Source organism: Xiphias gladius, chromosome 16 (assembly GCF_016859285.1).
Source record: "Xiphias gladius isolate SHS-SW01 ecotype Sanya breed wild chromosome 16, ASM1685928v1, whole genome shotgun sequence".
Classification (NCBI taxonomy): domain Eukaryota; kingdom Metazoa; phylum Chordata; class Actinopteri; order Istiophoriformes; family Xiphiidae; genus Xiphias; species Xiphias gladius.
In genome coordinates, this window is record NC_053415.1 from 25,315,422 (window position 1) to 25,343,171 (window position 27,750).

Genomic DNA, 27,750 nt, shown 5'->3' on the forward strand with positions numbered 1-27,750 from the left:
GAAAGTGGCTTCCAGTCCACTGGATGTAATACCCACTAATTTTTTTTCCCCAGGATCATTGACTCTATTGGGCCCTGTCTGCTGTCAGTTTTTAACAGTTCCTCTATTTAATGGTTGTGTTCCAGGTTATGCCGAAACTGCTTGCGTACAACCTCTTTTAAAAAAAGAAACCTGGACTGGATCCTACCCTCCCCCAGAACTACAACCCGATCTCCAAGCTTTCTTTTATGTCAAACATTTTAGAAAGATATGTGTCCAATCGACTGCTTTTAACAACAGAACACAATAATATTTTTTATATAATTAGAATTTTCAATCTGGCTTTGGCTAACATCACAGCACTGAGACCACCCTTCTCCGGGTGACCAATGACCTGCTAATGGCTGTCGATGACGGGATGTGCTCAGCCCTTCAGGTCAGGTCCAGGTCAGCAGAATCAGTGACTTCTTTTACATCTCTTCTTGAAGAGATATAAAAGAAGTCTTTCCTCGAAGAGATTTTCCATGTTTTTACTTAGTTTTATTGATTAAACAGATTACTCGATCCTTACAGATCTTGTTTTCTGCGAATAAACGTCTCCTGAAAGCTGCATTCAGTGACGCTAGCAAACTCAAACAAACATCTACCAACCAATAAAATATGAATATCCTGCTAGTCGTATAATGTTACAAGCTTGTGACGTCATGTTACAGAAACACAGGCAAATGCCGTCTCTTTTCTGTTGTTATTGATCATCACCACGATACTTGTCAGATACAGCCACTGTGTAGACCGTCGTTACCCCGGTACAGAAGCCCAGAAGGCTGAAGAAACTGTACGGCGCGGGTCAGCAATTAAGTTTCCGTCGTGGGCCGGTTGTTTTTTAGGTGCAGGGGCCAATGTTTTCCAGGTGTGGTGGGGACGCAGACATGTATCTTTTCAAATTGTGTTTATTTCTTTAATTCATTCAAGAATAAAACTGATTCATGAAACCGGTTTTTTGAAGATTGTTTCCGAGGGCAAATGTCATTTTTTATCATTAGTGATTGAGGCCTGACAGAGTTTCAACGGAGTGTGTCATAATTTCTTTGGCAGAAAATGACTCATAGAAGGATGAGTTTTCTGTGTTGCGCCACGAGACTACCGAGTAGGGCGCTGGGATTTACATGAGTTTTGCATTAACATTTCTACCCACAACAGATTTGTGAAAATGCAGTTGAACGTTTTTGTGTAAACAGGAGCGTGAAACTTCAGCTTATATCAGGGGCCAAGTGTTTTTGCCGGAGGGTTAGATTCGGTCCCACGGGTCGTTATTTGCCTACCACAGCTACTGTGATGGTGAAGACTTCTCTCTCAAAAGAAGGAAGACTGTGACCGGTTAAAATATCGTGGATTCAAATGTCATCATAAAAAGACTAAACCTCGGATCTCAGTCAGCCACATACTGAACCTGTCTCTGTGGCTGGTGCACCTTTGATTTCTACAGCATTTTAAGTCCTATCACTTCAACTGTGACTTTTCAGAAGCCAAGAAGTATCGCATGTTGTAAACATGGCTGTGCAGTGCATTTAAAATGTAACGCACTCAGAGAGAGTCCTGCTTACTTAAAGTGGCTCAGAATTTCAGTGTAATTTATACCACCCCTGATGATCATGCTGATCATCAGGGGTGATGATTCTTTATACGGGAAATACAAAAAGAGAACATGGAGGGATGAACGTACTGAGCACAATCCTTTTTTATTGAATGTGCAAAGAACAGTTTTGTAAAATGTGAACTAGGAGAGAGACAGTTTAAAAGTCGTGCACGCGGCGGAAGGACCCCACGTTGGGGTTCATGGCTGCCCACTCGTTGAAGCGGCGGTACTCTCCTCTCTCCAGCAGGTACTGACGTCCGCGGTAGTTGGGAAGCTCGTAGAAGACCCAGGCACCCTCCTGCACGTGGGCAGAGTGAACCTCTCGGAGGTGCCAGCGGTCAGGCAGGTTGTTCACATCCTCGGTGCACTCCAGCATCTGACCGCTGAAGTCGGGACGCTCGTAGACACGAATCCTGAACACACCAGAGGTCTGCAGCACAAAAAAACAGCGTTCAGTTTATCTCTGCACAAGGGATGTTGTATAAATTACTCAAATGTGTATGTAAAGTTAATGAAGAACAGTTAAATCATCTGGTGTATGACTCAGAAGGGGCACTGCAACTTTCAACGTTAGCGAAGATTCAGATCACGAAGGTTACAGAACCTTGTGATGTCTCAAACGTCTTAATTATGCCTGTTGGAAACTGGTTCCCGCTGGAGTTCGTTATTCTTTACTCATTAAGGGGGGATGACCCTGCAGCCACCGTGACTGTGAAAGGTGGTTGGGTTGGATAGTCGCACGATAGTCTGCATGAAGTGCAGGGTTCTATGCTGTGTTCACAGGTGAATGGCAAAGATAGACTGCAGAGTTGGCCGTGTGAGAGTATATAACACTATATCCATTACATTGGGGTTTAATTACATTGAGCAAGGCACTTTGGCTGACATGAGGCATCCAAGTTGGATCGGTTTTCACGCACTTCCGTGCTATGAAGTCGGATATGTCCCTCTCCCGGCCAGAATGACGACTTTGAGACTGACATGAACGCTAGTTGCAAGTAGGAAACTTGTCAATACAGTAACTCTGGTATGACAAAACCCTGAGTCCCGTCTTGGTCAAGGTTCGGGACAGATCGTGGTTTTGTTTAAATGTCTCATCCTCCAAATCATCTGTGACCTCATTTGTAACGACGCTTTAGTTGATACAAGTGCGCGTTGTTTTGCAATAGAGGGTCTTGTCAGAAAAAACATGGTATATTAGGGCTCGACGTTTTGCCGTTTGCCAAATACTAACGTTAACACAGTTTCCTCATTATTTTTGATAAAAGCTTAATCTGGTAGGCATCACATGTGCCTGAAAAAAGCGAATGCCAGTATCATACCGTTCATCACCCTGTGTTGTTCAAGTACATCATACTTCCTGACATTTAAGGCCTCTCGTATTTTTTAAGAAGGAACTCACGTTTCTTATGATCCTGCAGGACCTGATGCTGTCATTGTATCCCATCCAGCGCTGGTAATCAGGGTACTCCCCCCTGGTCAGGACATACTGGTAGCCCAGGTAGTTGGGCCTCTCAAACAGAACCCAGGCCCCGCTCTCCACACGAACGGAGTTGCAGCGGCTGAAGTGGATGTTGAGCTCGGGACAGTCACTGTTGCACTCATAAAAGCGACCTTGGAAGTTTCTGTCTTCGTAAAACACGATCTGGGGAGGGAAAAGGGTGTTCAGTGGAAATTTTAAACCAATATGTGAGATATATTGTATAATATACTGTTTAAATATAAAATGTTGCTGGAGCTTTGACCTGTTCTGTCAAATCAAATAACGCAAATGATTGGTCACAAGCACCATCTGCTTGCCTGCCTACCTTTCCCACACGGTCCATGTTTGGGGCTTACACCAAAACCGTTCGTTTATCCAACCTTTCGTATACACAATATTGCCTGCAGGCCCGGTCCAGATTTATATATACAGTGTATGTGGGCACACTGAAATGCACTGCCAGTGGCATCATTGTTATTTTAATTACGTCAGCATTTATATCCGCACAATGGCTGATGCTGCAATTGTTTTAAGAATGCGCAGTGTGTATTCACTACCGCAACAGCTGACCTTTTGATCCGTCAATGCCTGATTCCAGAAACGATTTATTGATCCAAATAAATTGTCTCCTCTGCAGCTGCTACTGAGGCTGATGCATTGAAGTTGGCTCGCGGCCACATAGCACACTATGGTGCAGGCTTTGACGTCTGCGTAGGAGGGGAAAGGTGTATTCAGACTGTCGTGCTCCACCCTCTGACTGCATTCACACCTCATGCCACGGTCAGCTAACTGCTAACTATTTGACTGTACAGGCAGAATGAGATTAGTCCATTAATCAATTAGGTAACTGATACTATTTTCATAATAGGTTAATTGCTGAGGTCATTTTTCAAATGAAAGTGCAGAACATTTTATGGTTTCCAGCTTCTGAAATGTGTGGATTTGCTGCTTTTTCTTCTCTTACTTTACAGGAAACGAAAGGAGGAGTATCTTTGGTTTTAAGACTTAATCAGTGAATAGAGAATAATTTGCAGATTTGTTGATAATGAAAATAATCAGTAGTTGGGGCCCTGTGCACAAGTCGTTTACGTCTCAGCATTGCTGTGGTTCTGCTGTGGACGGGATGTTTTATCTTTTGAAGATTTGCTACATTTCTAACTGAGATACAATTTAAAAGAATTGTATTGCAATTGTTATAATTATTATATATTATTATAACAATTTGAAGCGTGTTAGTTGTCACATTATTGCCATCTCATGAAGAATAACAGACCTGATGCTGTTACTTATGGTAAATTGTACGATTTGAGACTAAGACTACGTTTGCCCCAATATATGTACTGCTTATGCATTTTTCTTGTTTTCGTGGAAAGGAAGGCTTATCTTGCCAATGGGTAGAGGCCGGTTTGTGGCACCGTGACCAAATGATGGTATGAACAGTCTCTGGCTGTCACCGTGATCAAATCTGCGACCATACAAGAGCCTCTCAGGATCAGGTAATTAGTGCAATATTTATATCAGTGAGGATGGACCAAATATTAGAAAAACCCCTCAGTGTAATTCAATATAGTTCAACTGCAGCCCCCAAAATGACCACACAGTTGAATCTACACCTCTCTAAAACTGTTTCAACACTGAAAACTGAACATCATAACCTTCATGTAGGGAGGATTTATCGCAGGACTGTCACGCTAGGCTTCATTGTTTTTAGCTTGGCTGCACCCGATAAACAGGCAAATTGATGTTGTTTCATTTACTTATTTTTTATTGTTATATATTTCATTAAATCTGTAAAGAGGACTTCCTGTAACTTTCTTTTTTTGATGTTATGAGCAGCTTTGAAAACCAGTGGAGGTTATATGGAGATTGTATCACACAATAAATACTGTATGAGACGTATTGGCCAAAATAAATAAATATTACTTTTATTATGTTATCATTCATCTTCTTTTATCTCTGTTCAATTTCATGATAAGAGAACATTTGAATTAAACTTCACACAGGCACAGACAAGTATTAGCATCAAAGGAATTTAATGAGAGGAATGACATAACAAGAAATTTCATTTCTCCATGATTCTTCTGATGGAGCCCACAATGGCCTTCACAGCTCCCCACTCTGAGTAGTGTCGGTACTCCCCTTTCTCCAGTAAATACTGGCGACCACAGAAGTTGGGATGCTCAAAGAAAACCCAGGAACCCTCCAGGACCTTGCAGGACTGGACTTCTTGACCGAGCCATTTCTCTTGGACCGACTTCATGTTCTCTGTCAACTCCAGAGTATGGCCATCAAAGTTTGGCCGGTCGAACACGTGCAGCTTGCATGGCCCTTTTGCCTGAAACCAACAAAGTCCAAGAATTATGTTCAATTTGAAGTATTCTGACAGTGCGTTGATCTTTCCTCTTCCGTTTTGTTGGTGACTTACGTTTTTGATGATCCTGCAGGATCTGATGCAGTCATTGAAGCCCATCCAGTGGCGGTAGTCATTGTACTCCCCTGGACCAATGACATACTGGTAGCCTGTGTAGTTGTTGCGCTCGTACAGAACCCACCAGCCGCCTTCTACCTTGACCGAGTTGCATCGGCGGATGTAGCCGTGCAGGTCAGCTGAGTCCCCTTTACAGTCATAGGACTTTCCCTGGAAGTCCCGGTCCTCGAAAAACACAATCTGGAAAAGGCAGGTACAGACAAGATTATACACTTGTAAATAAACAGAGGGTTTTATCTAAATGTGTGTTTGCGCCTGTTCAAATTCTCATTGACAAAACTTCTGATGTCTATGATTCTTGCACCAAATTTAGAGAATAATTAGCTCCTATATCTAGAGTTCATGAGCACGTTTGGAATACTGAAAATTCTCACCTTCTCCATCATTGGAGCGTAAAATACTACACCCAGTGACCAACGCAGTACTCTTTATACATGGCACAAACAATACTGCCAATGGTTACCAGTGAATGTAACAGTTATTACAATTCAAATATTCATCTAGAGTCTGCCCATTGTTCTTTTCTCACTGAATTGCCTTTCCACACACAATAGCTGTTTAGCAGTGCCAGGTATTGAAACCTCAGTCCCCTCAATCACCTCAATCCAAACTGGTCTGAACCGTTGCAGTATATGCCTTTTGTTTATTCAGTTTTATGTAAAGCTTTTATGTAAGCTATAAACGTTGAGCTGCATTTTACGTATGAAAGGTGCTATTCACATAAAGTCATATAGTATTATCTATATCATAGCAGCCTATATGTATCCTTTAGAATATTACTTTTACATTAATTGAATATGCAACAATAGAATAACTGACAATTCATAAAATTGAACATACAATTCATGGTATATTAACATAATAACATTAAACTGAAAACTGACTAAAACTGGTGACACTGGTAACATGGACTTTTCTAAAGACAAACAATAAAGTTGCCCAATTAATTACATTCAATTTTGTCATTTATTTCCAGTTATACTGAACTTTTTGAAACTTAAAAAAAAAGAAAAAAGAAAAAAAAAACTCAGATGGCTTCTAAAACAAAGGTTAATTACACAGTAGAACCCCAAAACAATAGTGTAAATGTGATGATGTTCTTGGCATGTGTCACAACTTGACGTGATTCCTTTTATTTTGGACAATTTTTTTAAATGTCTTTTGCACAACAATTTAGCTCAGTAGGCAATTTAGGGTTGTCTTCTTCTTCTGCTATTCCCATTATATACTTTACAGGATTAATGTGCAGTGGAATCTCTAAATACACCACTTATACACCACTGCTTAGTAAAACCACTGGTTCTACTAAAAAATGTTTTACATTAACACAGTAAATACCCTTTGGGCAAGTTTTGACCCTGCCATAACAAATTTATAGTGATGCATCTTAAAATATTTGCTAAATGTTGCTGATATTGTTGTGATGTTAAATATTAATCCTTACTTACTATAAAACACACAGTTTAAAAGACCACCGTCGTGATTTAACCTAGATTAACCATCCTGAAGAACCACAGTACAAACCATAGTGGTGTATGATTCGCTGTGAAATCAAAGGGCCTTTGCCAAAGGCCATTTTAAATTGTTTTCATTTAGAAGTAAAGTGAATAGTTAAAGATAAGGTTATAACAAATAGCATTACATGTAATTGTGCTTAAAGGTTGTGATGACAGTCTATCAAATTATATATAATGAGCAAATAAATAATAAAGAGTAAATCTAAGCTGTGTATCTAACTTACTCTACATATTTCTACTGAGCCACTATTTTCATATAAAATCACTGAGTTCTAAACTCATTTTCATTTCACTGTGCGATTAAATTTGCAACAGAATTTGACTGGTACAGATATCAGACATCCTTAAGTACAAGTTCCTGTTGGGCATGTACAGTATAATAACTTGACTGGAAAATTATGACAGTTTGAAGTCTACATACATCCCACAACAGGATCTGGGCAGGCATCTTTGTGGCTCACTAGCTGGCAATATGTTAATGTTGAAACGTTCCTTTATTAACCATTTTGTTGGCTGGCACTTGTCAATTCTATTTCTGATTCTATTGTATAGTTTCTCATTACATAATACCTATGTCTGCCGATGTTTGTCGGTCTTTCCTGAGATGTACACTGTGTTTAACAGCTTTACCGGTGGACACAAGAGAACAGGAATAAAAGCCACCAAGGCGTCAGGTAGCTTAGTAAGAAAGAATACAGACAGCATTGTTATGAGTGTGAAATATTTTTATTCATTTGACTGCAACGCTCAGGGTTCTGGGGGAGAAGGACAAGTGTCCAAATGGAAAAAGCAGGTGGGAGACTGAAGGGTTCTCCATTGTTGGTTACCTTCTGGAACTCTGAACTTTTCGAGGGGTTCTAGAACGTCCTCAGGATTCCGGAACCTTCGTGGAGTTTTGGTTGCCTCGGGGCTTTGGAACCTTGTAGGGGTTTTAGAACCCTTCTTTAGAATTCTAGAACGTCTGTGGACCAAGCATTGAAATAACTCTTTTAGGGGTGGCAGAACCCTGCATGGTTGCTGCTGTTCTAGAACTCTTTGATCATGCGGAAAGATCCCACAGCAGGGGAGGTGGCGCCCCAGTCTGTATAGCTAGGATACTCTCCACGTTCCAGGAAGTACTGGTGTCCATGGTAGTTGGGCTGCTCGTAGAGAACCCACGCACCGTCCATCACCACACAGGAGTAGAACTCCCGGAACTTGAAGGCCTCGTAAATCGATGGGCAATCTTCAACACACTCCACTGCTTGACCTCCGAAATCCTGCTTTTCGTAGAACCGGATCTTCCAGGACTTTCCGTATACCTTGAAAAAGTCGCATTAGAGAATTAAACTTGATAAAATCACGTTAATATTCAGTATCTGAATAGTTTGACCTATTTTTTAATTCCTCATTTACTTTGAGCTCATATCTACAAATGGGTTTCTTGGCTGTTTTCCTAGTTTCCTTCAATAATTGATGTGCATGGGCATGGGCCTAAAGCACCCTGCTGCCAAATCATGAGCCTTTTATCTCTCCTTTTTGTCTGTTGGCCTTTGACTGATTACTGCTTGGTTGGTGCACTCTGTGGTATTTCACTGGAGCTGGACACTGTCCTGCACAAAATTAACCCAGAAATGTTTAAAAATGATCCTGTATCCCCTATGTCATGGAACTTACTACCCAATTTCACTTCGATATTATATTTTACCTTGTTTGGATCTCGGCGTAGTAAGTACGTTACCTTAGCTTAATGACACTGATGCATTCACAATATTATTATAGGAATAAGACAATCAATACTAAATGATGACTTTCAAAGCTTTGTTACCTTTTGGTATGTTGTAAAAAGCATCTACTGGTTATTGAGCTTACATTTTTGATACAGCGACATGACTTGATGCTATCATTGAATCCCATCCACTGTTGGTGATCAGGGTATTCCCCGGGGCTCAGGATATACTGGTAGCCGGTGTAGTTGGTGAGCTCGTACAGCACCCAGCAGCCACTCTCCACCTTAACGGAGTTGCAGTGGCTGAAGTAAGAGCGCAGGTCAGGGCAGTCAGTGCTGCACTCATAGCTTCGGCCTTGGAAGTTCTTATCCTCGAAAAATACAATCTGGATGGAAGGAAACAGAAGAAAACTGAAGTAAACCATCAGCCCAACATTGTAATAAGTACAACAACAGCATAGTGTTGCACCATTAAAATGACCACAAAGTAGAGACAAGAGACAGTTTACATGCATTACAATTCTTGCCTGACAGATCATGAAAACCTTTGGAAGATATCTTTTGCTCCTTACCTTCCCCATTGTTAATGATGTTGCTTGCCTCCCACCCAGCTGCAGCTGTGTTGTGGTTTATATCGAAAAGCAGAATGTGCAGACGAGGGAAAGCTATTGTCATCTAAATTAGGTTGATTTGCATATCAGCAAAATGGTTTGGACAAGTTTGATTTCCCTTTGTCCACATGTGATGGCCTCATATCAAAGAAGTGCCAAAACTGAGATGTAAAACTTATAAAAGCCAACAGCCATACTTAATGATAATTGTGAGTACTGTTTCCACTGAGCTCTGCCCTATGAAAGGATAATTTGTTTGTTATTTGGTCTTTATCCGCAGTTCTTTTTGTTGGACAGGAAATGATTTGATAAATTGCCTTAATTTTCCTTTTTTTTAAACAATGTTTCATCAATCATCACCATTGGAGCGAGGGACAATACAGTATTTTACTCCTGGACAAAGGCAGGTGACAGTAAACCTTGGAGCTGTGATGTTACGTCATGATCTTTAATGTCAATATTTCATATTTATGTGTCTTGTTCTTGTTAGCAATGCACCAGCATGCTGCTTTATCCAGACATTCAAAGCAAAATCACTGTCAAACATGGAAAAGGAGGGTCACTTTAATGAGATACTTATTTCTGTGGAACCTCGAGACAAAAAAAAAAAAAAAATTAAATCTGCATTCCTAAAATCTTATTGAGATTATTCAGTAAGATCCAAGGATATCCATCGTTGTGTGTGATGGCATTAAAGCTCCAAACAGAAATGAAAGAGCCAAAAGACAAGTTAAACTGAACATCCAGTGATTTTCTTTTAAGAACACAAGTTCGATCCTGAATCCAGGCGCAGTGTGGCCTCCTCATTCAGATTTCTCCCGGCAGGGAAAGCACAGGTGCAACTAATAACATAAGTGGTGGCCCTGTTGGGCGGTGTGCAGCCAGGATTAATGTCATTAGCAACACCTGTGTTTGTCTGCAGCGAGAACGCTGTCTCTGAGATGAGAGTCATCCATAAAAAGCTGGGTAAAGCTGGAGTGTTTTTGTTTCTCAGGACTTTTGCTCAGTTGACACCGGAGAAAAACACGTGGAGCAAAGCAAACCTGATTTGAATCGTGCTTAGATGTTATAGATGTCGGAGCCCTGCAGCTCCAGCCTGCGCCATACCACCAGTATTTTACTTGTTAGCATTTTGTTGAAATATCCGTTGAGGATCTCACTAAACATGTCTGCTTGAGTCTCATCAGAGGGCTCACGTGCGATAAATGAATGGGACCCGCTCCAAAAAAATAACCGACCTCATAGGAAATCATGGATTTACCGGATTAGCTGGGGATTTTTGGAATGTCATTGTTCATTTTTAGAGATTTATGGGCTTAATGTTTTGTATTTTTATGGAAAATAGTGATTAACTACTTAATTGTGTAACACAAAAGGTTGTTTCACAAGTACTCACCGCACGCTTCCCCTTAAAATTCAACAAGCAAGGATGTGTTACACTGGCATTTGATTAGATTCAGTCAAATGTGATTTGGGAGGAGAGGGTTTTACAGTACTACACATGATAGTGTAGCAATTACTGCTAGCGTTAACCAAAGACGGACACTGACTGACCTTACCATAGGTTCCTTCAGGCAGAGCTTGAATGTAAAATGTCAGCTCACACCACAGGAAGACGTGTAGCGCCCAACAACTCGTCTTTTTCACACAAGACATTTTGACGTCACAGCAGGAAAAGCGCAGGTGTAAATAATAAAAGTCATGTTGGCTGAATTCCATTTAGCTGCTTCAGTTTCAGGGCCCTGCTATTGTTCCTGCTGGATCACTGTCACACTGTCAACAGCTGCTGTGAAAAATTATCTGCTGTGAAAAAGGCCTGTCACAACAAAGGTTGCGACCTTTCCGCACTGTTGCAGATTTTGTGCGAAGGAATAGGTGGAATTTTCCCCTTTTTAGAGAATTGACAGTTCAGAGTGAAAGGAAACAGTGGAAGAGAGGGAGGAGGTGTGTCCAGAATCAAACCGAGACATCACATTTACACGCTGAAATGTCTTACACCTTTCCAGAGCTGAAACTATTACTCGATTAATTAATCAGTCGATCAGCAGAAAAATAATCTGCAACCTTTTCGATCATGAACCAATCGTTGGAGTCATTTGTGAATCTAAAATGCCAAAAGATGTACTTATGCCCACTCCTCAAGTGTAAGGATTTTGTGTTTTCTCTCTGTTTTATATCATTGAAAGCTGAATATTTTGGGGGTTTCGGACTGTTTGATCAGACAAAAACAACACATTTGAAGACTTCGCCTTGGGGTCCGGGAAACTGTGCTTGGCATTTTTTGACACTTTCAGGAAATTTTACAGACCCAAAAGACAAATCGATTATTTGAGAAAATCATCGGCAGATCAATGAATAATGAAAATCACTCTTAGTTGCAGCCCTAGACCTTCGTCTATGTGGGACATCTGCAACATTAATCTCTGTGAAATCAGCAAGCCAAAGATTTGTCCCAGACCTACTGGCATTGAAATAAACACACATATCACTAAAATGAAAAATGATGTTAACTGGCATACAGAGGCTTCTTCCTCTAGAATTCCTGTTAAGGAATCGGCAATAAACAAAGGCTGTGTACTAAAGTATTTCAATTCAATTCAATTCAATTTAATTTGTTTTAGCTCCAAATCGTAACAGGGGTTATCTCAGGGCACTTTTCATGTGGAGCAGGTCTAGACCGGACTCTTTATAGTTATGTTTACAGAGACCCAACATTCCTCCGTGAGCAGGCACTTGGCGACAGCGGCGAAGAAAAACTCTCTTTTAACAGGTAGGAACCTTGAACAGAAGCTGGCTCATGGTGGTGTGTGTGTGTGTGTGTGTGTGGGGGGGGGGGGGTGTCTGCCCCAACCGGCAGCACTAAGCTTAATTATCACCTATTATTTACTATTGTCTGGGTGCTTTTCAGGCTATTGTAAATATGACACTGAAAATGTGAATACTATAGACCTGCAGTCATGTGGGATGTGTCATGCCTGTTCCTAAGACTGGTTTGAACCAGAGACACATTCAAAACAAAGGATGAGAAATCAAATCAGACAGTTTATGATTAAACTCAGATTTTCTTCGTCCCTCTGCCCTTCCTCAGTCTGAGAAATGCTCCGTTCCTCTCCCTCCTCTCCCGCCTTGTGTCTTCCAACCATTTCCCCTCCCTTTGTCCTGGATCATGATGGCACAAATTAACAGCGATCGCAGAGCTGCTTATTCATCAGCTTCCAGATAATTTGAATAACAAAACCCCGTTACAGCGCGTATAAAGTATAAAAGCCCCCTGGCAGCCACAGGTTGTTGGACAGATTCCCACAAACACAGATCATCAAACATGGGCAAAGTATGTAGAGAATAGACTAGAAAACAAGCACTTTTCCGCTTAGGGGTAACTCGGCAGACACACAATGTAAACAAGTGGGAAAAGATCAAATAAAAGAAAGGGCTATGAAACAATCTAAACTTACAAAACTGCATTTAAAAATGGACAAGTTAAGGTCTTCCCCAAACCGGTTTGTACATGTTTTTGTTTTTCTTTTCGCAGATCATCTTTTACGAGGAGAGGAACTTCCAGGGCCGCTCCTATGAGTGCGTGAGCGACTGCTCTGACATGTCCACCTACCTGAGCAGGTGTAGTTCCTGCAGGGTGGAGAGTGGCTGCTTCATGGTCTACGACCGTCCCAACTTCATGGGCAACCAGTTTTTCCTGAGGAGAGGAGAGTACTCTGACTATATGTCCTTTGGCATGAGTGACTCTATCCGATCCTGCCGTTTAATTCCTCAGGTATGCAAAGATTTTGGAAAGATTGTCGTGACGGCGAAACCACGTTTGGGTAATCTTTGACGTCGAAATCATATAGTATTAACGGAAGATAGTAGAAACAGATGCTGGATTTCCTTTTATTTTACTGATGTGGGTTTGAAAGTAAATATCTGATGAGAAAGACAAAAATATCAAGGCAAAGTGCAGCTGTAGCCCAGTTTCTGACACACCCTGTGATAGACATATTTTACAGAATGAACAGCAGCAGAACTGTGGTTTAGTCCCATGCTGAGCTGCCCCCCTCTGTTCTTTCACCCACAGCACAGAGGATCCTACAGGATGAGGATCTACGAGAGGGAGAACTTCCAGGGCCAGAGTCACGAGCTGATGGACGACTGCGACAACATCATGGAGCGCTACCGCATGTCCGACTGCCAGTCCTGCAACGTGCTGGAAGGCCACTGGCTGATGTACGAGCAGCCCCACTACAGAGGCAGGATGGTCTACCTGAGTCCTGGAGAGTACAGGAGCATGAGAGATGTGGGCTACAGCGGCATGAGGCTCTGCTCTGTCAGGCGTATAATGGAGTCCTGTTGAAGCAGAGTACAAGAAATGTGCTGTCGAATAAAATGAGATGCAGATCAAACGCCACCTTGTCATTGTGTCGTGTTACATCATACAGGGGATGGGCTTTTGGTGTATGTGAGGGTTAAATCTGCAGATCTGGTCTTCAAAGAGAGCTCAGCACATCATGAGCATCCAGTTTTGGGGCAATGTAACAACTTTTACGTAAAAACTCCCGATTACACACCTGCTAAAAAGCATGCCAGTGAACTTTAGCTGTATAAATACTAGGCACATTTATAAATACATGCTGTGCTACGAGGTTGTATACAAACCAAATCCTATAGTCCAGTGTACATGCTGTCACTGTTCCACTGGATGTCAACGTTCTTACCCCGCAATGGTCATACAGTACATCTAAAAGACACGACCATGTGCTTTATCAAAGTCACATCGCAATCATGCTGTTATATTCTCCAGTGACACATCATGGTGTAGACGGTTTTATTCCATAGGCTCGTATCGGTGCAAGCACATACAGCGGGAAGGGTTGTTGCGGAGAAGACGTTTGAATTTCACCACAGTATAGACAGGACTTTATCGACACTGATTACACACGTTATTCCGTTCAGTTCCATTCACCTCAGTTCAATTCAAAATACCTTATTCGTCCCTCAAGGGGCAATTTGAGGCAAACACGTACATACACAGACAATTCATTTATACACATTAAAGCGATCCAAAAATACATTTCGGAAAGATTTGGATTTACAAGAGTGGCCAGTCCATAGCTGGCCAACAATGTCCAACACCACAAAGACACATCCTATGTTAAAAAGCAGTTACAAGTGCAGGTGCATTTATCAGTCTATGGACAAGGTGAACAGCCATTTCTTGTACCGTGGAAGTCTAATGGCTTCTGGAAAAAAAAAAAACTTCCTTCTATTTGCTTTACGTTCAGACGATCTAAAACTGATCCTTCCTGATGGCGTCAGCTTAAAGTCCTCACAGAGGACATCCTGTGTGGGGTTGACGATAATCATATCTGCCTGTTTCAGGAGTTGTTCGGTATAAAAACTGTGCTAGGGATCTTTGTGTTGTGCCAGTGATTTTAGACCTGAGGTTAACAACACCTTGCAACCAGCCCTTGTCCTTTTGACCGAGGGATGTAAACCAGCAGATGACGGGAAAAGGTTCAAGTGTCTTCAGTAAAAGAGGAATTAATTTGACTCAGTTTTGTTTGATTGCGTCCAAAGCAGTTTTGTGTATGTAGGCGGTACAGACACTGCCGAGCCATTTTTCACAATCACATCTGTTTTTTCAATAAAGCTCAGTCTGTCATCAAACACAGTATTTGCGGGTCTGGATCATTTCAACTGTTGGGAGACTGTCTCTGTCTCCTCATTTCTTCAGTTAATCTACTGTATTCAACTGTGTACTCACGATCTTTAGATGGGAAGATTTTTCTAGACGGCCCAAACTCGGCCCCTTTTACAGGACGAAGCTCAGTTTACTTATCATGGGAAAGCACGGCTCAGCCTGTGTTTAAACAACTGCATAATGTCTCCTGTGGCTCTGGCGAAGTTTTGTGAAGTGTGAGAAAATGACTTGCTAATGATGCCAGCGGGACGTCATCAGTCATGGATCAGGGGGCCAGGAAACGATCTTGACCCGTACTGGGGGCTAAATGTCAGATGATACCTTTACTTATGCTGCTTTGATTTTGACCATGCATATAAATGGCAACTTGTGAGTCCCACACATTTTTTTTTTTAAAAAGTACACTTTGTTGTTACTGCTCATGTTTGGTGCACATCATATTTAGTACCTTCTTATTTTCAGTTTCCTCTATCATGTTTCATCCTGTGTACAATAAATGTTCATAATGTACATAATATCCTAGTTTTCAGTAACTTTAGTTTTAATTACTTATCCACGCTTTGCATCTGTTCTTATACACATGCTGCTGACATCCGTTAATTTTTTTCTTTGCTTTCATTTTCTTTTCCTTCTGTCTGTTCTGCTTGACGACCATTATATTTCAGAAAGAGAAGCTCCTGACCAATTTGCCCGAGGTCGTTCGGCCTCTTTGACCTTAAATTACAGTGCAACAAGCATCACATCCCTTTATGACGCTCAGTACAATGTTACTGAAACATGCACACAGTAATACATGCTGATTCCTTCAAAATCTTGGTTTTCATATTGTCTAGTGAAATCTATCCTGTACTTACATAAACTAATACATTTTATCTGACAGAGATGATATGTGTTAACACTATTAAGTCCTTAGTATACTGGTGTATTATTTGAAATAAGACTCTAATAGAACAACATGGATGGAAGAAGTGTTCACATCCTTTACATATGTAAAAGTAACAATATCACGATGTAAAAATACAAAAAAAAAAGTCCTGTAATTAAGCTGTTACTTCAGTAAAAGTATGTAAGTATGATTAGCAAAATGCACTTAAATTGTCAAAAGTAATAGTAAGTGAACTTTATTTCTATAGCTCCTTCTCAAAACCAGAGTCACAGAAAAACAGTCGCCTTGAGTGTCATACCATGATATGTATATTATATCATAGGATCGTTGTTACTGATGCATGGATGTGTACGCGGCGTTTCACTGTTGAATCTGGTCGTTGTGGAGCTAATTACAACTGTTTCGTGCACTGTTGACTTGTTCAATCAATAAAATGCATCATAATTCACTAACTAATTATGTATGGAAAGTGAAATGTTAATGCGTAAAGTAACTAGTAACTGTGGATGTAGATCAAATCTAGTGAAGTCAAAGATACGTTTCCCTCTGAAACATAGTGTAGTACAAAATGGAAATACTCCAAGAACAGCTACCTCAAGTACTCTACTTACACTTTGTCACTTACGTTATTTAATATCGAAAACTATCAGAGTAATAAAAGCGCATTTTTTAAATTATTGTTGTTAGTGAACTGTTGAGCTCTGAATCCTAGGACAAAGTTATAATTCGATGTATGTATACTTGTATGTATGTATGTATGTATGTATGCAGTGAATGTAACAAAGTGCTTGTCATCACAGACCCAACACTGACAACACAATGAGCTGATGCGTTGGTTATTGTCACCCACCTGTACCCCATAGGAGAGTTGCTGTCGTTGGCACTGCACCAGATGCGTGCAGTCTGGAATAATAACCATTTACAGACCGATTTAACAAACATTATAGCCCCTGTATGCTACGCTGCTGAGTAAGACATTCAAAACAATGGCTCCATAGATTGTTTAGCTATCACGGTGAGTATAAAAGTGGCAGTTTGGCTGGGAAAAGAACCAGTGCAATCAGGTGTAGGATTAGATACCAAAATGGGCAGAGTAAGTACCATTTTTATGGTCTTATTTTAGCTGATAAATATATTTAATATTTCAGATCATGTGATATTTGAGAAGAAGGAGAAATGGTTTTAAAACGTACTTCTTTTTTACATTAAGAACAGTTTAAATTTTCAAATCAACGTTAAGTTGCTCACAGATATTTAATGGGACAGTGTAAATGTGACATTTGACATTAAGAGCCTTTAACGCTTTTTTCAGATCATCTTCTACGAGGACAAGAACTTCCAGGGTCGCTCCTATGAGACCAGCAGCGACTGTGCTGAGCTGACGTCGTACCTGAGCCGCTGCAACTCCTGCAGGGTGGAGAGCGGCTGCTTCATGGTCTACGAACGTCCAAACTTCATGGGCCACCAGATGCTGGTGAGGAGGGGAGAGTACCCTGACAACCAGCGCCTGATGGGAATGACCATGAGTGATTGTATCCGTTCCTGCCGCTTGATCCCCACGGTATGAAGCTTTGAGTTTAAAGATACAACGAAATAACCCTGCAATACAGCACAAGAGAAACAGTTTTTGATTATGAGGTAATTTTCTGTTCCCTCACGTGTCAATTTACAGCACAGAGGTCCTTTCAGGATGAGGATCTACGAGAGGGAGAACTTCGGAGGTCAGATGTCTGAGCTGACGGACGATTGCGACTCCATCCAGGAACGTTTCCACATGTCCGACTGCCAGTCTGCTCACGTGCTGGACGGCCACTGGCTGCTGTTCGAGCAGCCCCACTACAGAGGCAGGATGCTGTACCTGAAGCCCGGAGAGTACAGGAGCATGAGAGACATGGGCATGGGTCCCATGGACATGAGGATCGGATCCATCAGACGTATCTTGGAATCCTGTTAGAAAGAACACAACAGGCTTGAGACCTGAAAATGTAATCAATAAATATCAATAAAAGTTTCACATCTACAACGAATTCATCAGTGTATCATTTGTGTTGAGATTCAAAACCCCAGCCAGTGGTGTGGGAGGACATTTTGGGCGCTATTTCAAAATAAGAGGGAAAATTGCATGAAGTATCAGCATCCAGCTGTTCCTGTATGTCAAAGGGCAGTTTGGGCCGTAGTGAATGCTTGTATTTTAATCACTGTATCCCATAGCTGGTGTAAGACCGCTTCTTCTTCCACCTAAATGTGTTGTGTCATATGACGCATGTGACACTGAAGATGAATTTCAAAGGATGAAATTTCACTGCAATAGATACACAATACAGTATATACAGTAAATAAACTGAGTGTCCTGAGGAAGAAAGTGTCGAAATACCGGTAACCCTTGTAGCGCAAGGTTAACGATGGCTGCAAGGCTCTGGTGTTGTGCAGGCTGGATCACTGAGACAAGACAGTAAATGAAGTCAAAAAAAGAGGGAATCATTTCCCACAAAGACTGATAAGATTAACTCGGACAGCTGGAGCCTCAGATTCACTTCAGACAAACTATGCACTGTATTTTTTACACAGAAGGGGGACTGTAGATTTCGTCTGCCATCACTTACATTGGAAATATGTCAGGATTACAAACCCCTAACGGCCAGAATGAGCTGGAATGAATGATTACTGGAGCAAAAACTGTTTCAACATACAAATCAGCAGGTGAATGTTGTTTTAAGACAGACTTTTCATTCTCTCATTTTTCTTTATTAATATATACATATAAAAAATGAGGCCAAAATTCCTAAAACTTCCTTTTGATTATTATTAGTGTTTGCGATTAAAGATTCAACAGAGGCAAGTCCCGCCGCTGCATGTCCAAGTTTTGGTTTGGATATACCTGGTGGTAGGAGAGACCCTTTTCCTAATACGCACAGCTGGGAAGATTCCGGCAGCAGTTTCCACAACCACCCTCCAATACCTTTGACTGCCTCTTTCCAAAAAGCAGAAATAAAAGACCAGATTGAAGGGTAAAGCTGGCTTCCTTTCGACACCATTTCGGGGAGGGAAGAAAAAAAAGTTAAGAGCAGATATCTGGTTTCTTGGAAGTGGAATGGGGCACATTCAGGACAGGCAAAGCAATAAATGTTGGGTAAATATAACTATAAAGAGTCTGGTCTAGACCTGCTCTATATGAAAACTGCCCTGAGATAACCTCTGTTATGATTTGCCACTATATAAATAAAATTGAATTGAATTGAATCGTTGTTTGAGAATGATTAAGAACTAAAGAATGTGTGTGGTCATGTACTATAAAGGCAAACTACTGCTTTTAGTTCTCTACTGTGTTAGCTGATTGTAAAAGCAAAAATTTGGAGCTTCAGTATCTCAAAAATACAAGAATGGTAAATGAAAAGGGGGGGGGGTATCTTTAGCTTCTCTGCAGACTCCCACTGCTACCTTGAAAAAAGGCATAAAAAACATAAGAATAAATAGGTCGAAAGTCAAGGTAAACAACAATAATGTCAACACCAGTGCTCATTTCAAACGTACCCAAACATATCAACATTTTATTTTCATCTTTGTCCCACTGCAGAGCAAAGCCCCCTGTACCTTCAAAGACAGGTTTATCTATCTCTGGTGCATTGACTAGTTCAGTTGGATTTATTGGGCAGGTTAGCGCGATGTCAGGTATCATGGCGTGCCAGGTGACCACAAGGATACTTTCTGAAGATGCTTAATGCTTATTTAAGTTTTACTGAAAAAAAGGAGGGGAGTAAAATGAACTGAGGGCAAGTTTCCATCTGTACTGATGCTCGTATTCATCCACTCCTTTATGTGGACACATTCAGTAAAGAACCACCAACAGGATCAGTTAATGGCAAAGCATGTCTCTGACCGTGTAGCCCTCATTTGCTTTTCAGTGAGCTGAGTAACGCCTAATGAATGCGAAAACGCCAAGAACATCATTTAGAGTAAGGTTGCCTTTCTATCGCTGGTTCCAAACTGGTAAAATACCAGGATTTGTTAAGAGCAGTGTGACAAATCTTCTATCTCCCTTCTCTTTTTTATTAGCAAAGAATAATATACAAAAAAAGTTGTATAAATTTAGATAATTAGCTAATATTAATTATAGAGAAACAAGATAATTATAGTTTCAGTTATCTGACTTTGATTTTGAATTAAAATAGCTCTGATTACACTGGCCTTGGAAATTAGTAAACATATTTGTTACCGGGTTCAAATTAAACCCAACCACAACCCTACTTAAGGCCAAAGAAAACAAGTATATGTCAGATTATGACGTAAGATTATGTTTTACGGATTGATATCCGTAAAACATAATCTTGCCCATTTTTAACACAGTATTGCATTTTTTTTTTTCCCATTACAAGCTTTTGGTTTTTCCTGATCCAAAAATAAAGGTCTAAGGATAGAAGGTGTGAAATGCTGTTTAGATTATAAAGCCCCTTGCAAAGCAAATCTATGATTCGTAATATTGAGCTATATAAATAAATCTGACTTGACTATGTGTATGAAATATGTAAACACGTGGTCTTACACTCAAAGTTTGGTGTGATTGTCATACATTTAACCACTGACATGTTTACTTGCTTATTCTAAAAGGAGAAGGCAACTGGTTGTTGGGGTTATCCCCATGGTATATGGTGCAAAAAGATATATATGTTTAAAATCTAAATAAATTGTGTAAGATTTATATAAATCAATATGTCCATTCTCAGTCCAGCTCTCTTGGAATTTCTTCATTTGTACCTACTGAGTTCCTTGAAGTTAAAACATGACCACATAATAAACATTCAATGTGCCCTTATTATCTAATATCGGACATTCTGAGAGAATATTTTTTATCTTTCAGTAAGTGAATTATCCCCTACGCCATGGAAGACAGAGATGGCTGTCATCACGGTTGGAAGCTTCTCTTTATGTCAGACAACAATACTGCATGTATACCGTGCGTGCATTTCCAGCAGAAGGGTATAGTGCTAGATAATAACCCTTTAGCACCCTGACTGCTCAGTGTGCTTCTATGGCAAGTTGCTGGGTCAGGGATTTGCACAATGGAAGCCATACATACTTTTGTCTCATTGAGCAAGTATAAAAGTGGCGGTTACCACCATCAGGGACACACAGCAACCACAACTCAGTCCTGAGGAACAACCAAAAAACCGTCACCATGGGCAGGGTAGGTACTGGGAATGGTCCATCCAAGAAAAAAAAAAAATTAAAAAAGTCAACCTCAATTTGAAAATTAATTCTTAATTAATTATCACTGGACAGGCTTCTGAAAGTGGTACTGATGAAGCAATGTTGTGTTTTCAGATCATCTTTTACGAGGACAGGAACTTCCAGGGCCGCTCTTTTGAGACCAGCACCGACTGCCCTGAGCTGACCTCCTACCTGAGCAAGTGCCAGTCCTGCAGGGTGGAGAGCGGCTGCTTCATGGTCTACGACCGTCCCAACTACATGGGCAACCAGCATTTCATGAGGAGGGGCGAGTACGCTGACAACCTGAACCTGGTGGGACTGTCCGACTGCATCAGGTCTTGCCGTACGATCCCCACGGTAGGATTTTCATTCTCTAGATAGTATTTTATTCATTTTGCTTTGAATGGTTGTCTCATCTTCTCGTTTTCTGATGTTCTCTCTACAGCACAGAGGCCAGTTCAGGATGAGGATCTACGAGAAGGAGAACCTCACTGGTCAGATGGTTGAGCTGACGGAAGACTGCGAGAACATCTTGGAACGCCTCCGCATGTCTGAGTGCCTGTCCTCCCAGGTGATTGAAGGCCACTGGCTCCTGTACGAGCAGCCCAACTTCAGAGGCAAGGTGCTCTACCTGAAGCCCGGAGAGCAGAGGAGCTTCAGGGACCTGGGAGTGAGCACCACCAGGTTCATGAGCATGAAGCGTATCGTGGATTCCTGCTACTAAATTTTTAACCAAATTTCCCCAAATAAAGTAACCCACTCCTCTATACTGACTTTTTGTTTCACTGGTTGTTTTGAGGCCTTGACAATGCAGGAAGAGATCACAGTGGGGGATGAGATGGGCGTCAGGAAATGATCACGAGGCACATCTCTTTATGTTGTAGTCTTTCATGCATATAAGAACTGCATAATAATACAAATAAAGATTATAACTCGGAAAATTTGTTTCAAGGGTGATTTGTTTCTTATTGTGTGTTTGCAATTTAATGGTATTTAATTCACATATATTGTTTTTACGTCAGACTCCCACACACATAACCATTTAGATAATAGTTTTCTGTTGCACACAGTTCAAACTTAGGTGTACATCTTTACCCAGAAAATGTATGGCAAAGGGGTTAATCAGTACTAGAAGGTAAATCAATAACTATGAAATTCAGAAATCATGGTATTTGTTTGGTTTTATTACAATCATACAAGTGTCTGGGTCAAATTAACCGGGTCACATCCATGCATGGTTCTGTAGAAATCATGTAAAGTCATTTCTGCCAACATATTACCTGCTTTACATTTGGTCCCCATCACTCCTAAAATACAACTTCTGATTAGTTTGAATACATTCTACAGAAGCTGGATGATATACAAAGTTCATTATGCATTCTCACTTCACTAGGTATGGCCAGTAATACTCAGCTTGTAAAAACAGCTGTATAATGATTCTTTGGGTCCGGAGGAGCTTCGTCAGGGGTCGACCAGGCAATGGGGGCCTCCTGTAAAGATGCTATGGAATTGCATTATATGAAAAGCAGGATACGGTGTTTTTGGCGGTTGACCACAATTTTATTTAAGCGCAGTTCTAAATTACTGGAGTATTATTTTAACATTTATCCAACAGGCAGCCAACACCACACAGATGCCTTACTGCTACAGCAGACGTCATATTTTTCAGACACCACCAGCAACTAAAGTCAAAGCTGCGGAGTTTCACCGTGTTCAATTTTAATCCGTGTAGTTTTTGTGTCCTTGAAATGAGAATCGGTGATTGTAGATGCTTTGACTTGTGCCATTATGAGACTCTGAGGAGGGACAATGAACCATTTCCAACATTTCAGGGGAACTGGAGTCAGGTGGAGTCTACTGGTGGATGCCAGGGTGGAGGTGGCATTATCATTAAGTTTTTATTTTTATTTTTAATGAGAGCAGCAGCAGTGATGATGCAGTGAAAATGAGAGCTCGTCATACAGGAGGGGACACATTTTTAGTTCCACGCCATGAAATGAACACCACAACTTAGGAAGCGTGAATGTTCACCTTTGCAAAGGATGATTCAAATAAAGTAAACGCAGCAAAGAAGCCATAAAGTAATGAGACAGAAATTGGTCACAGATATGAGTGAATAATGATTTTAGAAAAACAGGAAGAAAATGGATTCAAAGATTAGGCTGCCTCTTTTTGACAGGTAATGTACTAACTGATGGGGAAATTTGCAGCTCGCTGCTCCGAACAATGACCCTATCTACAGTATATCAGTTATTCCTTTTCAAGAAAACTCATTAGCTACTGTATCTGTGCGTGTGTGTGTGTGTGTGTGTGTGTGTGTGTGTGTGTGTGTGTGTGTGTGTGTGTGTGTGTGTGTGTTAATAATGCGTTTGAACGATGCCGGTGTGAGTCACAGGTCCATGTGCGAATGTGTAACGTCTCATGTCAACACCAAACAGAAGTGACAGTCATGTAATCAAATCCCTCTGCACGCAGGACTTGTGCCGGTGCATGCATTTCGCACATTATGTGGCAGGGTAAGGAAAGTGTCACCTGTCACGAGGCCATATGAATAACTCAAGTTTAGTTTCAACATTACGTCAATGACCAAAGGTAACGGGGACGTTACCTACAAAAGTAGGTAAACTAAAACTAAAAAAACGAAAGCTGGAATTCTCAGAAGATTAATATAAACATCTCTGCAAACTGCAAACATAAGGTTGTTGTGGGTAACCCTAGGCGTACCTCCCAATTCTCAGCAGCGTGTTGTGAGGAACGCGCCCTTCAAGCGAGTTGAATGATTTGTTCTAATCCTGTCGGGAGGCAGGTTCAAAACAGAGAAGGAAACAAAACGGAAATGTGTTACAGACTGGCATTGCGAACTAAAAGAAGCTATAAATGTTGTGGTATGTTGAGTTAGTTCATGCTATAAGCTTGTCCTTATACAAATAAACATGAATAAACAAAAGAAACAGCCGCGCCAACGAATTCAAGCAACCCCAGTGCACGCTTGTCTACGTTCAGCCCAGAAAAACATAATTCCAGTTTATGGATTTCATCTTTAAAAGACCGCTTTAATGCAAAGGGTGCATTGGATATGCAGACAGAATGAAGAGTGTCATGTGAGTGTAGCAGCACAATCTGAGGTGTCTGCCTAAACTGGCTTACATGTTCAATTCAACAGTGGTTGCCCCAGAAATGTCATTGTGACAAACACAATATAATTTCTTTTAAAAAAATCAATTTTTCCATTTTGAATTCTATAAAATTTCTGACAGACTAGTTCATAGTATGCTCTAGATTCTCTAAATGTCAAGCTGGCAAGATATTTTAAGAACATATGGTATTTCAGATGAATTTCAAGGCCATATAACTGAAGGTGGAGCTACTGATTTCCACTGCAAAACCCTTAAATAAATCCTATATCTACACTCATCCTAAGCATGTATCCATAATCACGACTATCCGTCTTTTTTCTTTTTTTTTCCTGACTAATTTCCCTCACTAACATCAACTCAAAGGCAGTGTGTGGTTTCAGTTGATAGCTGATGTTACCAGCTCTCAGGAGTGACTGTTGCCATAAGCATTTTCAGATGACATTAAAATGAATTTCTCTCCCACAAGTGATTCCTATTGTGAGTTTGTTTGAAAACCCCTTTGTCCACTGAATATATTAGCTTTGGCAAAATGTTATCTCATTGGCTCCTATTGTTTTAGGGGAATCAAAAAACTACAATTGAAATAACTGTAGCTTTTGACCGGCTGACTAATGGAATCAATAGTTGCAGTGTGCAGCTTCTAGCAATAGTTTTTATACAGTACATACAATTCTCCTATATAACAAAATAAACTCCTAAACAAGTTTTTGAAAAAAAAAAAAAAAAAAAAAAAAGAGCTCTATTATTCGTAGAGGAAAATTCTGTTCAGGGGTTGTGACCCTATTGGTATATGGGTAAGCAACTCAAAACTCTATAGGCTTCTATAGTAGGTTGCTGGCTCAGGGGTTTGAACAATAGGGGGGCACCCAGTCTTTGTCTCTGGCCAGGTATAAATGTCACTTGTTCAGACAGGCAGAGCATCAGTTCACAAGCTGTTCTCTGAGAGATCTGGGAAACCACCGCAATCAACATGGGCAAGGTAGGAAACAGTTTAAATTTTTAAATCAACATTTATTTGCCTACAGTTATTTAATGGGATATTGTAATTGTGACATTAAAACCCTTTAACACAGGGGCAAAGTACTTTTAACAATCTTTTCTGTAATAAGCAGAAATTATTGTTTGTAAATTCACCTGGCCACTTTTTATTTCTCCTCACCTTTACAATTCACTGTTTCCAGATCATCTTTTACGAGGAGAGGAACTTCCAGGGCCGCTCCTATGAGTGCATTACCGACTGCCCTGAGCTGTCCTCCTTCCTGAGCAGGTGCCAGTCCTGCAGGGTGGAGAGCGGCTGCTTCATGGTCTACGACCGCCCCAACTTCATGGGAAACCAGCATTTCATGAGGAGGGGCGAGTACGCCGACTCCCTGAGCATTATGGGAATGAGCAGTGGTATCAGGTCTTGCCGTATGATCCCCATGGTAGGTATAAAACACAATAATAGAACTTATTCAACTCAACAACTTTTTTCCTCAAATTAATTATTTTGCCTTGTTTTACAGCATAGAGGCCAGTTCAGGATGAGGATCTACGAGAAGGAGAACCTCACTGGTCAGATGGTTGAGCTGACGGACGACTGCGACAACATCCTGGACCGCCTGCGCATGTCCGAGTGCCTGTCCTGCCAGGTGATTGACGGCCACTGGCTCCTGTACGAGCAGCCCAACCAAAGAGGCAGGGTGCTTTACGTGATGCCCGGAGAGCACAGGAGCTTCAGGGACCAGGGAATGGGAAGCATCAGGTTCATGAGCATGAAGCGCATCATGGACATCTGCTAATTGTATATTTTAACAGCAATAAATGATATAACTTTCTAAATTCTGGTGTTATGGTATTTAATTTAATTAGTGTAATCTTTCTAGAAAAGCAGTTTTTTTTTTACCAATTACAGATTTTACAGTAAGCATTGTACCTTAATGTCCACCATAGTCGTAGTTAGTTCAGTTTTATTTTTGCATCATGCCAAACATTTGGCCCATCCCACATGGGACTACAAAACAATGCTTTATATCAGACTTCAAAAATACAGCAAAGATATCTTCTGGTAATACATGTACAAAGCCGACAGAAAGACATAAATCATAATACACTGCATATACACCTACATCATTTCAGGTAACATATGACTACGTACAAAATTTCAAATACATTGTGCATCAAATAGTCTGTCTGTCGGTCAGTTGGTCCACCACTTTGGTCCACACAGAAAATATCAACAACTATCGGATGGATCGCCATGAAATTTGGTACAAGCCTTCATTCCCTTCTCTGGATGATTTCAGCTTCAGTGATTCCACGAGCTCTCATATAGGAGCTCTCTTTGGTCAAACTTTTAATTAAAATGTAAAGTAAGCGCTTGAAAGAGCTGAAGCGAATGTGAACGGTCTGATGAATCGAAGAAGTCGACGTTTAAAGTGAGAGCAGTTGTAAGGATTATATCACGCAGATGGTTGATATGTGGTCGCTATCATGTTTATAAGTGGTTGCTAGGGCCTTGCTGTTGTTTCAATAATTACACTGTGAGAAAATGTCTTTGATTTTTTTGTTTTTTTTTAATGTAAAAATTGTATGTAACTGTGTGTGTGTGTGTGTGTGTGTGTGTGTGTGTGTGTGTGTGTGTGTGTGTGTGTGTGTGTGTGTGTGTGTGTGTGTGTGTGTGTGTGTGAACACCCATCAGCTTCTGTCATCTGCCTGTTAGTAACAAACCAAAATAAAGCGTGAGGACCTGGCAGAAGTAATCTCATTTCAGACATGCACTTGACTGGATAAAAGTGCCGTAAATTTTCTGTCCTTTTCCGTTTTTTTAAGTAAGCGACTAAGGCCACTTTTCTATAATAGGTTTACCAGCAATCTGGCTGTCAGACCCGGGCTGCGTCCAAGATCACACCCTATTATGACATAATGCACCACATTTACTGTATGTCATTTTATGGCTGTGACAATGCATCCACTATATGGCGCCCTCAAAAATTCCCCAACGTAACAAAACAAGGAATTGTTTCTACTAACACTCCCACAATATAATATGCTGCTTTCTATAGATGCAAAAATGACTGTTGTGCGACTCTACAGCTGTAAGCGATGGTGCAAAATGACGATAGTTATTAAGCGTCCAAGCCCACAGACCCGGCCCTAGTGCTTCCAGTGCGGCTGAAGTCTTGTCACTAAAAGCTGTCACATTAGCATTTAAGGCCACAGCGGCACAAAGTGAATACACAGAGGTAAAGGTTTTAAATGTGCCTCCTAATCTGCCTTGACAGGGCTGTAATAAAATTGTCATTAAATTATCATTTCTTATGCACAAATAAAGAAAATTTTCAACCACAAAATACTACTAATATGCAAATTTTAAGGTGTCAGGTTCATTCTTCTAACATCAAGTCAGTCTATTAAATGTGTTGT

General features: G+C 40.8%; 7 protein-coding genes across 12 annotated transcripts; 4 read left to right on the plus strand and 3 right to left on the minus strand.

Annotated features, from left to right (window-relative positions):
- Positions 1-1,772: 1,772 nt before the first annotated feature.
- crygs3 (crystallin, gamma S3) lies at positions 1,773-3,474 on the minus strand. The gene is made up of 3 exons (XM_040148258.1): positions 3,424-3,474; positions 3,018-3,260; positions 1,773-2,045 (listed from the first exon to the last, which is right to left on the minus strand). Exons 1-3 carry the CDS (start codon positions 3,439-3,441, stop codon positions 1,773-1,775), a joined length of 534 nt encoding a protein of 177 aa, XP_040004192.1. The 5' UTR covers positions 3,442-3,474.
- Positions 3,475-5,160: 1,686 nt separating this feature from the next.
- LOC120801696 (gamma-crystallin S-1-like) lies at positions 5,161-5,972 on the minus strand. The gene is made up of 3 exons (XM_040148873.1): positions 5,961-5,972; positions 5,524-5,823; positions 5,161-5,433 (listed from the first exon to the last, which is right to left on the minus strand). The coding sequence occupies exons 1-3, from the start codon at positions 5,970-5,972 to the stop codon at positions 5,161-5,163; spliced, it is 585 nt and encodes a 194-aa protein (XP_040004807.1).
- Positions 5,973-7,826: 1,854 nt separating this feature from the next.
- On the minus strand, positions 7,827-11,279 carry LOC120801361 (gamma-crystallin M2-like). 3 transcript variants are annotated; one of them, XM_040148253.1, is made up of 3 exons: positions 10,977-11,279; positions 8,955-9,197; positions 7,827-8,404 (listed from the first exon to the last, which is right to left on the minus strand). In XM_040148253.1, exons 1-3 carry the CDS (start codon positions 11,139-11,141, stop codon positions 8,129-8,131), a joined length of 684 nt encoding a protein of 227 aa, XP_040004187.1. In that variant the 5' UTR covers positions 11,142-11,279; the 3' UTR covers positions 7,827-8,128. The 3 variants fall into 3 exon arrangements, with proteins under 3 accessions (XP_040004187.1, XP_040004189.1, XP_040004188.1); XM_040148255.1 differs by having other exon boundaries at positions 10,982-11,277; XM_040148254.1 differs by lacking the exon at positions 10,977-11,279 and adding an exon at positions 9,384-10,211.
- LOC120801366 (gamma-crystallin M3-like) lies at positions 10,284-13,797 on the plus strand. 3 transcript variants are annotated; one of them, XM_040148260.1, is made up of 4 exons: positions 10,284-10,388; positions 12,127-12,192; positions 12,955-13,194; positions 13,495-13,797. In XM_040148260.1, the coding sequence occupies exons 3-4, from the start codon at positions 13,021-13,023 to the stop codon at positions 13,768-13,770; spliced, it is 450 nt and encodes a 149-aa protein (XP_040004194.1). In that variant the 5' UTR covers positions 10,284-10,388; positions 12,127-12,192; positions 12,955-13,020; the 3' UTR covers positions 13,771-13,797. The 3 variants fall into 3 exon arrangements, with proteins under 3 accessions (XP_040004194.1, XP_040004195.1, XP_040004197.1); XM_040148261.1 differs by having other exon boundaries at positions 10,307-10,388; positions 12,115-12,192; XM_040148263.1 differs by lacking the exon at positions 12,127-12,192 and having other exon boundaries at positions 10,315-10,388.
- Positions 13,798-17,087: 3,290 nt separating this feature from the next.
- On the plus strand, positions 17,088-17,957 carry LOC120801365 (gamma-crystallin M3-like). The gene is made up of 3 exons (XM_040148259.1): positions 17,088-17,096; positions 17,316-17,564; positions 17,676-17,957. Exons 1-3 carry the CDS (start codon positions 17,088-17,090, stop codon positions 17,955-17,957), a joined length of 540 nt encoding a protein of 179 aa, XP_040004193.1.
- A 3,188-nt stretch (positions 17,958-21,145) lies between these two features.
- Positions 21,146-21,932, plus strand: LOC120801362 (gamma-crystallin M3-like). Of its 2 annotated transcripts, XM_040148257.1 has the most exons (3): positions 21,146-21,185; positions 21,323-21,565; positions 21,654-21,932. In XM_040148257.1, exons 1-3 carry the CDS (start codon positions 21,177-21,179, stop codon positions 21,930-21,932), a joined length of 531 nt encoding a protein of 176 aa, XP_040004191.1. In that variant the 5' UTR covers positions 21,146-21,176. The 2 variants fall into 2 exon arrangements, with proteins under 2 accessions (XP_040004191.1, XP_040004190.1); XM_040148256.1 differs by lacking the exon at positions 21,146-21,185 and having other exon boundaries at positions 21,308-21,565.
- A 3,374-nt stretch (positions 21,933-25,306) lies between these two features.
- Positions 25,307-26,126, plus strand: LOC120801367 (gamma-crystallin M3-like). Its single transcript, XM_040148264.1, has 3 exons — positions 25,307-25,324; positions 25,527-25,769; positions 25,851-26,126. The coding sequence occupies exons 1-3, from the start codon at positions 25,316-25,318 to the stop codon at positions 26,124-26,126; spliced, it is 528 nt and encodes a 175-aa protein (XP_040004198.1). The 5' UTR covers positions 25,307-25,315.
- Positions 26,127-27,750: the final 1,624 nt, after the last annotated feature.